This window comes from Oxyura jamaicensis (assembly GCF_011077185.1).
Source record: "Oxyura jamaicensis isolate SHBP4307 breed ruddy duck chromosome 1 unlocalized genomic scaffold, BPBGC_Ojam_1.0 oxy1_random_OJ72246, whole genome shotgun sequence".
Classification (NCBI taxonomy): domain Eukaryota; kingdom Metazoa; phylum Chordata; class Aves; order Anseriformes; family Anatidae; genus Oxyura; species Oxyura jamaicensis.
In genome coordinates this window covers 1-11,972 of record NW_023303040.1, presented here as the reverse complement: position 1 = coordinate 11,972, position 11,972 = coordinate 1, and the positions used below count along the sequence as shown (strand labels likewise).

At 56.3% G+C, this 11,972-nt stretch overlaps 2 protein-coding genes and 1 long non-coding RNA gene across 3 annotated transcripts; 2 read left to right on the top strand and 1 right to left on the bottom strand.

Moving 5' to 3' along the window:
* The first annotated feature begins 2,632 nt into the window (after positions 1-2,632).
* On the top strand, positions 2,633-5,795 carry LOC118156841 (dynein light chain 4, axonemal). Its single transcript, XM_035311061.1, has 3 exons — positions 2,633-2,838; positions 3,338-3,421; positions 4,658-5,795. Exons 1-3 carry the CDS (start codon positions 2,767-2,769, stop codon positions 4,820-4,822), a joined length of 321 nt encoding a protein of 106 aa, XP_035166952.1. The 5' UTR covers positions 2,633-2,766; the 3' UTR covers positions 4,823-5,795.
* On the bottom strand, positions 2,705-3,219 carry LOC118156842. Its single transcript, XR_004746464.1, has 2 exons — positions 3,019-3,219; positions 2,705-2,948 (listed from the first exon to the last, which is right to left on the bottom strand). It is a non-coding gene; the product is annotated as an uncharacterized LOC118156842 (long non-coding RNA).
* Positions 5,796-9,535: 3,740 nt separating the features above from the next.
* LOC118156840 (extracellular serine/threonine protein kinase FAM20C-like) lies at positions 9,536-11,853 on the top strand. Its single transcript, XM_035311060.1, has 3 exons — positions 9,536-10,170; positions 11,328-11,503; positions 11,585-11,853. The coding sequence occupies exons 1-3, from the start codon at positions 9,704-9,706 to the stop codon at positions 11,665-11,667; spliced, it is 726 nt and encodes a 241-aa protein (XP_035166951.1). The 5' UTR covers positions 9,536-9,703; the 3' UTR covers positions 11,668-11,853.
* Positions 11,854-11,972: the final 119 nt, after the last annotated feature.

Genomic DNA, 11,972 nt, shown 5'->3' with positions numbered 1-11,972 from the left:
CTCGTCAGCCCAAGACGGCGCTGAGTGGCTGTGATCCTGCAAAGGTGCAGCCCACAGAAGCCCTGCTCCCAGTGGCTCAGACACAAAGCTGCTCATGTTTTCCTCAGCCATCACAGATGGAAAAGGGCCCACCTGATGCTCTCCCTCCATCCCTGCATCGCAGCCCTGCCGCATCACCCGTCGCAACCATGAGGAACACGGAGCTCTTTGCTTGGGACCCTCTGGAGCTTGGTTTGCCTGCATTTGTCAGCTTTAACCTAGGAGCTGCCGCTGAATTATTCTTACGAACAGTGTCTGCGTTTCCCTCGGGAAGCATCCCCCATGGAGCCACACTGATCAAAACCAAAGCGTGTTTAATTGAAGCCAGAATCGCGAGGGCACGCGCTCTCACACGCAGCCGCCGACGGACACACACACACACGAACGGCGGCTCTTGCTGACTTGCTGCTTCGTAGCAAAAGTGGGTGAACTACGTAGGGATTAAAGCATTAAAAAAAAAAAAGAAAAACACAGAAAGAATACGATGCTTGAAAGCACTGTATCCCTGGAGAGATTAGAGTAGCTGCCTGGAGATAAAGTAATGATGGAAAGATCTTCTTCCTCACAGAGATTCTGCTCCTAATTATCTCCAAAAAAAAAAGAGAAAAAGGATGATCTCCCCGCTTTTATCTCTCTCTTGACAATTTCAGTGCTGTGCCTGCCTCGTTGCGAGAGGCCACTGCCTGTAGAAAAGGGGAAGGAGACAGAACCGGCACCAACCCCACCAGCGGGACTGCGGCGGTAAAAGCGAGGGGAACGGGAGGCAGCGTTTGCTTCCTGTCAGTGGCCGCGGTGAAGGCGGACGGGAAGACAAACGACCACTGCAGCATTGTCCTCCCAGCACCGGCCACTGCAGCGGCAGCCCCAGGCTCCGCTTGGATTTGCGGGGACACCGGTGAACGAGGCAGCCAGCCACCCTACAGCTGTAGGGGCGAGCCTGGAGATTGGGGCGAGAACACCCAGCTTCTTCCTCCTCCTCTTTTTTTCTGCCTCCGAGAAAATCAATCATTTCTTTTAGCAGACAGCGGCGAGGACGTTTCAAACACGCCAGCCAGAAGTCTGCATGAACACGAGCTGTCCCCCATCACCTGATGGAAGCCCAGGCATCACGCCCAGCGGCCCAGGAAGAGCAGCCTTTCCCCCGGTGCTGTCCAGGAGCTTGATTCTTCCTCACCCGCTAATTTCAGCCTAATTCTCCTGGATTAATTTCCGACTAATTGCACTGCACACCCCCCAGGGTCTGCTTGCAGGACCCGAGCCCACCTCACGTCCCCAGACCCCAGCGCCATCTTCTCCTCCCCCCCAAGCTGCAGCAAGGCAAGGACGTGGAAGGCTGCCTCTCCACACGCACGCAGACACCCGCGCCACCATTCATCGCTGCTAATTAAAACGCAAGGCGCTTGTTTATTTATATAAGTTATTTGCTAATTAAAAGAAAAGCCGTTTATTTATACAAATATATTTATTTTGAGTTCAGAACTGTTCCCCGCAAGGGTTTCAGGCCAACAAGACGTTGCCCCCCAGGCTCAGATCCCAGCCCTCGCCGCCCTGCCCAGCACACGAGGACGCCTTAACGAGGCCGGCCCTAATGAGGCTGCCCCAATTAACCCCAGCAGAGCCCCCACGGCGCCCCGCGGCCGCCCCTCCGCCAATAGGACGAGGAGGCCGCGCGCTCTCAGCCAATGGGCGGCGTGGAGGCGGGACTTCCGGCGTCGGTTGCTAAGACAGCCGGGGCACTTCCTTAGCAACCGCTGCGGGCCGCGCAGGTGAGGCCGCGACCGGGCCTGGGCCGCGCTCCCCTCCCGGCCCCTTCCCTGCTCCAGGGCCCGCCCGGCCCCGGCCCCGGCCCCGGCCCCGGCCCCGGCCCCGGCCTCCCGGGGCTGCGGGGTCCCGTCCTGCCCCGTCCCATTGTCCCCAGGCTCGCCTCGTGGTGCTGCCTCGCTGCGGGGAGCGGGTGCTGGCCGCTGGGGGGTGGGGGGGGGGGGGGGGGTATTTATCTCATTCTGCACGGGAGGGCTGCGGTTAACGGGCGCTGAGTGTGGGCCCTGCGGTGCTGGGCCCAGGTAGAGGCCGGCTGGTGAACGGGCACAGAGCAGTGGCCCAGCGTTTTCCAATATCCAAGCCCCCAGCTTGGCAAACATTTGTGAGTCACATGAATAACTACCCCAGATCAGATCGGGGCATTTCTATATGCTTACGTACACTAATCCTCTTCCTCAATTTCACTTACACTTTGCTCGTGCTGCACGGTTTCAAGCCCTCGCAGGCGATAGTGCCCTCTTGGAGTTAAACGACAGCCACGAGGGCTGATGTACTCATCGCGCGTTGGGAGCAGTGCCCCGGCTTGGCTCGTCCCTCAAGCTCTGTTGGTGCTTCTGGGAAGTGCTGTGCTGTTGAAGCCTCGTTTATGGAAAGTGTTACGTTTTAAATGATTGTTTGCATTAATGCGCTGCGAGAAGTCTCTAAGTGCACAGCGTGCGAAAAGGTGCTGAAATACCATACGTAACGGTGAAGGCAGGAGCAGCATTCTCGTAATGGTTTCATTAGTTTTCCATTTTAATTCAAAGCTGTCTTCCTGTCTTTTGTTTTCAAGCAGTGTCCTTCGGGCTGGGTTTTTCCTGCTGCTGGTCCACCCGTGTCCTCAGAGCTGCGTTCCTCCAAGTCACCTGCACTGCAGCACCTTGCTGAGCTCCCTCCGACCCTTCCTGCGGTCCCTGGGGAAGGACCATGGCCGACACTGGGGAGGGGAAGAAGGAGGAAGCTGATTATAAGAGACTTCACAGCTTTCCGCTGATTAGGGTAAGAAGAGGGGTGGATTGTGTGTCCACCACTGTTGCAGATGTGACGTTCTGCCTTCATTCTAACCAACCTTCCAGAGCAGAATTTCCAAAGCAGACTTTGTTATGCTTCTAGCAGTAATTAAGGACAACGGTAGGAGCAGTGCTAACATTCTTGCCCTTCATCTCGTCACAAGAAAACTATCAAACGTATTTAGCTCCTCCTTTAAGCTGTGCTTACTTACTGCCACCCTTAATGTGGGTAGAGAACGATTCTGCATGGACAAGTTGTAAATAAGCCATCTTCATACCTATCATCCCCTAAAATGGTCGAAATGACAAGCTTCTGTTGCTGGTGGTGCTCTCCCGCTTGAAGCAAACATCGCAAGGAGCAGCTGCCTCTTGCCCCTGCCCAGCAGCCTCAGCCCCAGTGACAGAATGGGCAACATAAAGGCTGCTTGCTGTTGTCTTGTGTCTGGCTTTTATCGTTCTGCTTAATTGGGCTTGCTTGCTCTTTGCAGCACACGGACATGCCGGAGGAGATGCGCGTGGAGGCCATGGAGCTGTGTGTCACAGCGTGTGAGAAGTACGCCACCAACAACGAGGTACTGGCCAAATCCCAGTCAGGGTGGCCTTCAGTTGCTGCAGCTCGGGGAATCTGCAGGGCTGGGGCTGTAGGGCAGAGTCAGATACTGCCAGCCTGTCAGTTCAGGAACATTGCTCTGGTCCTGTGCTGAGCAAGGGCAGAAAGAGGCAGCTTGGCGAGATCTCAGATCTGCTTGCCTTTGTCAGCAGGACCTGTAATGGCACTTTGCTTTCACGCAGGAAGCAGAGATGAGTCACGTAGTGATGCTGTCTCACAAACCTTACCTTCCTCCTGATCCTGCCTTGCCTATGACGTGCTTCCACTCTGTTCCTAAGATGTTCTCTGCCCTCAGGGCTTGTTTCAGAACTGTGTGGGGAGGGGGGGGGGGGGGGGCCCTTCCCAAAATGCGGGTTTGTTCTTCGGTGTTGAGCAAAACTCTCCCCACCAGGACGGGCAGGAAGCTCTTACTTTGGGGGTGAGCAAATGCAGGTCTTTGAACCTTTAGGTACAGTCTGCTTAGACTTCCCTCTCAGCTTTCATCCTCTTGAATGAAATTACTGAGAGCATGGAAATGGGGAGTGCCTTTAGCTCTGAGAACTAAAGACCATAACTTATGCATCCATCTTTCAGAAGATGAACAAAAGCACACCTTGCTCCCCAGGCAGGGCACAGCCTGCTTGCTGCCGAAGGGATTTGGTGCTGGAGCAAGGCAAAGCTACAGAGCAGGAGGTTCCTTCTGGCCCCATCCTGCCCGAGACACTGCACAGCACTGCCAAATCTTCCTCTCCCCTTTTCTAGACCAAGCAGGGTGTGATCTCAGAGAAGCAAGCCTTTTGAAAGTCAGCCTAGTTTCAGTGTTTTGGTAATTAGCTTGAAAAAAAAAAAAAAGGGCCTCCTGTAAAAATAGCCACAGCTTAGTGACCTGAATCTCCTCTTGCGCTCGCTGCACCTCGTGTAACTCCGCCACCATCTAAAAAAGAGCTCTTGCTTCAGACTGTGTGATCGGGAGCCAAACTGACTGCTAGATGCAGTTCTTTAATTTCTCCAAGCTGCTGTGTTGGAGGCTGCTGAAAACACAGTAACCTGCTTTACCCCTCGGCATAGCCCTGGGGTGCTTCCAGTTCCCTCCGCGCAGCTGCTCTACCTGTTACCGGTGGCTTGAGAGCTGTTACAGGGACGGGAAGCGCCGGGGGTTGTCTGCACAAAACTCACTGCTTGCTCTGCCTCACCCTGTGCTCTCCTTCATGCTCTTCAGAGTGCTGCCAAGATGATCAAAGAGATGATGGACAAGAAGTTTGGGTCCTCCTGGCACGTGGTGATCGGGGAAGGCTTTGGCTTTGAGATCACGCACGAGGTGAAGAATCTGCTGTACATGTTCTTCGGTGGCAGCCTGGCTGTGTGTGTCTGGAAGTGCTCCTGACGTCTGGCCAGCTCCCAGACCCGCTGCGTTCAAGAGATTTCTTCCTCCCCTTCACAGGTTTTGTGCGACCTGGAGGTGGGGCTTTATTTTTAATAGTTAAAACGTCAAGATTTTTTTTCCTACCGATGTAACAGTTCCATGGGATACGTATAGTTGGTGCATATGTGCATAAACTTGCCTCTCCTTCCTCGCTCGTGGGATTTCTCATCTGCCCGTGGCTCTTTCCTTGGCGCTTGAGCCCAGGAGGCGGTGGATAGGTAATCTCACGACACGCTGGGAGCGGGGAAGCAAAAGAGAAAAGGTGCTATCGAGCCCTACATTTTCTCCTCCCACTTGTTCCACATTGTCTCCTCTCTTCTCTGCCTTCCCCACTCCGTATGGTGTGGCTCTGAGCGGTGCCTCTCTGAACACCGGTGTAACAGCGCCTTCCTCACAGCCCCTTCTTCCTCCCTTGCAAGATGACTGCAAGAAGGGGCTGTGTCAAGGGTGTGCCTTTGGGCTGTCCGTGGAGGCGCTAGCTGTGGGGAAGCGGGCTCGTTTCACCCTCCCCAGCTCGATTTGGGAGGACAGCTGAGCTGCCTGGGCGTAGGAGGCTGCTCTGCAAGCTGCCCCCTCCTTTCTCACCCCCCGCACGCTCAGACAGCGCTAAAACACAGGCGGCTGACGATGCCTGGGGAGTGGGTGAGAACTCTCCGTACAGCTTGAATGGCTCCCTGTCAGTTCTTGGGGGTGTTGCAAGTGCTGTGTACTTGCAGCATCTTGTTTGGAGGCTGGCAGGGGAAGGAGGCTCCATGTGAGATATCACTTGGTCATCAGAAACCGAACGGCGTTTTGGACTTGCATTTTTAGCCTGTTTCATCTTTCAAAGCTGTCGGTGTTGGAGGATGAACGTAATTGGATGTTACGTATGTGGCTTATTTATATAAATCTGTGGAACTGTGTTTTTTTTACAATAAAAATATACGAAACTGTCCTTTCCTGTGTTTGCTCTAAAGTAAAAATTCCAACGCGGAAGACAAAAAATAGTTCAGGAGACGTGGAAGTAAGCAAGCAGCGGTGGAGCTGAGGCAAAGGCCGGCAGCAGGTCTCACCCTGGTGGCTCCTAGGTACCAGAGAAGCACTCTCACCCTCCCTGTTGAATTCCTCCCACCAGTGCAAGCCACGGTGCTGGTTGAGGAAGGTTGCCAGGTCTGCGGTGCTGCTGACCCAAGCCCTCTGAGTAGCAGCAAGAGGAGTGTACCTGCGTCCTCTGCCCAGTCAGGGTGCCTCTGCTCTGACCTTTGGGGTCTGGCATTTGTGGCTGCTTTGGGTTTTTGGACCTCCCTCTGAGAAGGCTACCAGCACCACCAGCGGCTGCTTGTGTTTTGTGAGAGGCCGTAACCCAGTCCCTAGGTGAATTCGGAAGGATCTTTCAGTGGTAGTGCCTTCAGTGGATCAAACTGGTGGAGGATTTTGCAATTCTCTTAGTTCCTTCTCTGAAGCTCTGGGCGATGATGATGTCCGTCTGCCATCTCAGCGTGTCAGGAGCTCTGCGGTAAGGCAGGAATTGAGGCAATATGAAGACCACTAGGAACGACTTCAACTTTGCACCATCGGTGCTGGCTGGGCCCCACATCCTCGCACGTAATTCTTTGCTGATCAAGTGGAAGGGGCTTGCAAGGTAGGGAGAGCAGGTGACTGGCACCGTGATGTCCGCTTGGTACAGCGGAGCACGGTGCCAGGATTGTTGAGCAGTCTGGAAGACTCCAAATCCTTTGAGCTTTTGGTGTGGTTGCTGTGTCTTGCTCCAGCTGGCTGCCTTTAAATGAAAATAGCACTGTTGACTGGCGCTTTCTGCAGCTGGCAGGTGGAAAAGCTGGTTTTGTGTTCCAAGGCTTTCCACCTCCCCTGCCTTTTCTGTCTGTAGACCCAGAGGGAAAGCCGGGTCTTTGGAACGCCCTTTGCTGGAGCAGGATGATACCCTCAGCCACACGTAGTCTCTTTAATCGTGCTGCTTTCCTGCTGATGAATAATTAACTGCCGTGTGCATGTGCACGGACAGGCCGGTCATGGGCATCTCTGCAGGGTCGTGCTGACCTGCGGGGACTGAGGGAGCCGCTTAGCTCAGCGTGCAATCGTTCGGCCTCGCCGCCTCCCGTTATCTGGGTGGCCCCCAGCTGACCACAGCTAATGTCTCTGTGACCTGCAGCTGCAACGGGTGAACGTTGACCAGTCCCCGGCCTCCTCAAAGCATGAGCACAGAAACAAGTGGAGGTGAGCTAGGTGTGAGCTCCCAGCGAGACCGCTCCTACGCTGCAGCTCCCCCGAGGTAAGCGCGAGGTGGCTCGCAGGAGGCTGGCAGGTGATTTTTGTTTCTGAGGGTGAGAGCTTGCCTACGAAAAGTGACCACAAAGCAGCCAACCCCCTTTAGCTGGTCTGAATGCCTGCTGTATGCAAAAGCATAAAATTCAGCTGTGTGTGTCAAGGCCCCAAGCAAATATTCAGTAGGATCAGTTTTCCTGCCCGCTGCAAGTTGAATCATGCAGTGCTAGCTCCCGTGCCTTAGAAAAAAAAAGAGACTTTCACCCTCCTTTTGCTGCAGAACTGACACTTTTGGGCATGCCTGTAGTTCATGGGGAAGTAAAGTTCATGGATCGGAGACAGCCCCTTGTTGTCCCATGTTTTCCCTCCCCCACTGATGCTTGGGAGCCTTCTGGGCCTGTATGCTTTCGATTATAAAAGTGAAACCTCTCACCGGAGGTTTTTACCTTAAAAAAAAATAAAACGGAAAGCCGGGGAGGTTGGGGCCAGGTATCTCGCTATTGTTTTCTCCTCTCCCTATCATTTCTTGACGCCATTCAAAAGCCTCAAGGCTGAGTCAGATGGAAAATAGATGAAAAACTCGGGGTGATGCATCAGTGCCAGCCAGAACGACCCTTTCTACCCGGCCGTCCCGGAAAGCCGGAGTGTGGCTGTGCTTCGTGACTTCATCCCTCCCCGCTGAGGGGAGACGGGCAACGTCGTTGTCGGTTTGCGGGGAGTCTGCGCTCTGAGCCAGCAAAGGAGATGTCCTTGGGTGTGCGGCTCCTCCTCCATCCCGCAGGTGACTCGAGCCCGCTGCGAAGGGGTAAAGAAGCTGGAAAAAAAATGGAGGGAAGAGGTGCAAATTCAATCGCTTCTCCGCGAGGATGTCATGGCAACAAGGTACACCGCCGGGCTGCCAGGCAGTCAGGGCAGGCTTTGAAGCTCCCCAGCTCTTCCCCGTTGCTGCAGGCTCACGTTTGACTCGCTGAAAAATCTTTTGGTTAATATTTAATGCCGGCATTGAAGTGCTAAGGGTGGAGAGCGCCCCACCTATTCCCCCTTCCTCTGCTTTCTGATTTGGGGCTAAATTGGGGCTGGAGGGGGGGGGGATTTGTGGACTCCCCTAGCATGGGGACGGACTCCTGGTCTGAAGGATTCCTCCAACCCATAACGGGGAGAGAAGGCCGGGGGCTCTCTGGGCTGGCTCTGGGACATCGGAGGGATGTTTTTGCCCCCCTGCCATCCTACGAGCCCAGTTTGGAGCTGCTGCCGGGGCACTGGAAAGAGTGGGGGGTCTCCCTCTGCCTTTGCTCTCCCAGGGTTGGCTCTGGGATAAAAGAACCCATGGCCCTGCTCCCAGAGCCGAGCCCAGCTTCTTTGATGCGAGTGGTTAGCAAATGTTTTTGCTTTCTTTTTTTTTTTTTTTTCTCGTGGTAAGCAATGACCTAACGATCCTGTGTTCCAGCCACAGCCCCTCCTCGGCGCCTTCTTTCCAAAGCGTGCATCCAGACCGGATCCAGAAAGCTTCCTGGTGCAAGACGCCGCGTTCCCTTCCCCGAGCAAGCCATCTGCTCCCCTCCGCCCGGCTCCTTCTGCGCGCCTCGGAGCTCGCCAGCCCCGCGGGGAGCAGCTCCCCTCCCCTGCGCGCCCCGGCTCCCCTCGGCCATGCTGTTCTCGCGCGGCGGTGGCGGTGAAGGGAAGGAAACACGGGGCTGGCTGAATCTGGGGCGGCTGACGGTGTCAGCCGGAGGCGGTTTCCAAGCAACTGTCACACTGCAGGACGCAGCGAGCCAGGGACACCGCGTTCCCACTGCCCGCGTGGGCTGGACAGGGCCGGTGTGGAGAGGGCAGCGCGAGCGAGAGGGTAGCGCAGGGCTGTGGCACAGCAGGGGGGCTCCAGCCCGGCTCCCTGCCTGCTCCAGAGGTGCTCAGCACAGCGCTGCCGCTGTACCTCTCCTGCCAAGCCCTTCCTTACACCATCAGCCCAACTTTTCAGCGATGCTGCTACTCAAATCCTGTTTATTTTGCCCAGCTGGAGTGGTTTTTTGAAAGGCAGTTGCATACAAACATCCTTGGATAGATGGGGAGGGGGTGAAGTTGCCCAGCCTGCGCAGTGGGAGCAAAGCTGATTTGTGAGCATGGACATAAATAGCAGGAACCTGGCAGAGGGGATGGAGATGGGGCAGAGGTGTGTGAAGAAGGGGCAAAAACAAGGTTAGCTGGGCAAGTAGAAGCCCAGAGGGGTGGGACGGTGCAGGCAACCTGTTTTTTTCCGGTGTGTGATTTATCTGTGGCCATCTCTGTCCCCAAGCCACCTGCAGCTATCGATTTGGAACTTGCCCCGTTCACGCTAACCTTGGCACTGGCAGCTCGTCCCTTATCAGCGCCGATAAACCCCGCTGCAGCCTCCTAGCCCTCAGCCTGTCCCGCCGGCCGTGTCACCCCACCGGGCTCTTCCCGTGACTCTGCGCCGGCTGCTTTTTGCTGTGATGCTCTAGACCCAGGACTCTAGATCCCTTATTTCTGCGTAGGGACAAGACGGGGCTGTGGATGCTCTGACTCCCTGCTCGCCCCGCGTGGGTGCCCAGGCGCGGCAGGATGCGGCGCCGGCTGCAGACGCTCGTCCAAAGGAAATTTAAAGTTGTCCTCCTCCTCCTTCTGCTCTTGGCCCTCCTGCTGCACCTGGCGATGGATTTAGCTCTCCCCACGGCTCGCAGGCTCTGGAGCTGTGATGGGAAAGCACCAAAAGCCTCGGGTGCCGTGTCAGGCAGCCCCTTGCTGGCTGGCCCCAAAAAGCTGAGCCTGCGGATCCTCCAGGACTTCAGCGGCAGCAATGGCTCCTTGGAGAAAAGCTCCCACCCTCAGGCAGCGGGAGTAAAGGATCCAGGGGCCCAGCACCAGCGTGGAAACGTGAATCAGGCACGGACCAAGGGATCCAAGCTGGCCGCGCTGTTTGAGCATCCCCTTTATAACATCCCCATGCCGGAGGTGACGGACAAAGACAAGCTGTTCGTCGTCAACCCCATGGAGAAGTTCAGCCTGCAAAGCAGCGGGAGCGACGAATGGTGAGGAGCGGGCTGCTTTTCTGGGGGATATGTGGCAGTGTTTGAGGGGAAAAAAGGTGGGGAGCTAGCAGGTCATTTCCTTGGTGAATCAGCATCCCACCCCGGACAGCCCCAGTGCTGAGTGAGCTGCTCCTGTGCCTCAGCTCCCGTCTCAGCCCCGAGTTTCCAGGCTGCTACCCTGGGGAGCTGCAGGGAGCCTGCCTGCCCGTGTAGCACATGGCGAAGTCAAAGGAGAGGCTTGAATTATTCATAGTATTACGTATAATATCTTCTGGGTCATCTCCTCATCTCCCTGCATTCCCCAGCGCAGAGACTTTGGCCTATCTCTGTACCCGAGGAGCTCCCCACTCCAGATTTCTAACTGGTTTTATCCCCCTCTCTCACCTGCCCGATGCTGGAAACGCAAAACCCCAGACGTAGGTTAGCTTTTGGCACGAGACCACGTCTGTCCTGTGTTCCGCAGGGCGCTCGCTGACCTCCTTAGGCTCCGCCGTACGGTGATCTCACTGCTGCCGGGCGCCTATTTTTGGCCCTGCGCCACTAACCCCTAATTAGGTGGGAAGATATTAAAAGAGTTACCGTCAGCAGTACGTAGCAGCTTCCTTACGGAAAGCACACCTTCCAAACACAGTGGCTGCTGAAAATGAGAGAATCGAGGCTGGCTTAAGAGCTGTTGTCCACAAAGAAGCGTTTGCTCCATCTCTGAGGACCTCACCCCGTCCACCACTAATGGTGGGAGATGGGTCTGGCTCGTCTGGGCCGCAGCCCGCATTTTCCCAGAGAGACGTGGATTTGGGTTCACGTCCTGGGCTGCCTCTTTGCAGCAGGAGCAGGGCGCTGGCATGGGGGACAGACACCCCCTTAGCTCCTGGGAGCTGAATCCCTCGGGGAAACACAACGAGAGCAGCTGGAAATTAAGGCACGGCTGGGAGGAGCGGGATGAGCCCAGGGCCTTTCTGTGGGGAAGCCATGGAGCCACCTCCAGCCGTGCTGGCAGGTCTCCCCGGCCACCAACCCCTGGTGGGACCTGCCCAGGGGCTTTCACCACCACCCAGGGCTTGTGCTGGGTGTCCCCAGGGAAGGTGCTGAGGCCCTGTGCCCTGTCCCAACTAAACGCTGTCGTTGTTGTTGGGGTGGTGGTGGCTGTCGGGCTGCAGGGTCAGCAGCAGTAAAGCCGAGACGATCCTCCCGACAGGGAAGACGGCCTACGACACCTACCCTGCCTGGCTCAAATTCCACGTCGGCATCAACCGCTACGAGCTGTACCCCCGCCGGGACCCCCTGATGCCCACCCTCCTCCGGGACCTGGCCACCATGAGGATCGTCAGCTCGGGTACCCTACCCCTGACCGTGTCCCTGTCCCTTCACCCCATCTCTGCTGTCCCCCCCCTCAACCTCGTGTGCTCCCTTCCAGTGCAGAAGTCCGGTGGGACCCAGCTGAAGCTCATCATGACCTTCCCGAATTACGGGCAGGCCCTCTTCAAGCCCATGAAGTGAGTAGCACCTTGCTCCGGGCCCCAAAACTGGGTGGCCCCCTTCTCCTCGCCTTCCCCAGCGCGGCTGGCGGCAGGCTGGGTGCAGCTCGTGATGGGGTAGTGACCTCCAGTGGTGGGAAGGAGAAGAAGGAGGTCCATGAGGACCACTTCCCAGCCTGTGTCCGGGTGGGATCTGGGGCCTCAACATCAAGGGGGGCACATCTGGAAGAAGTTGTTCCTCGCCATGTCTGCGGCGGCACTGGGGATGCAGTGCAACAGGGCCAAGATGGAGGTGACCCCATCCTTGGCCATCATCCCCATCCTCCC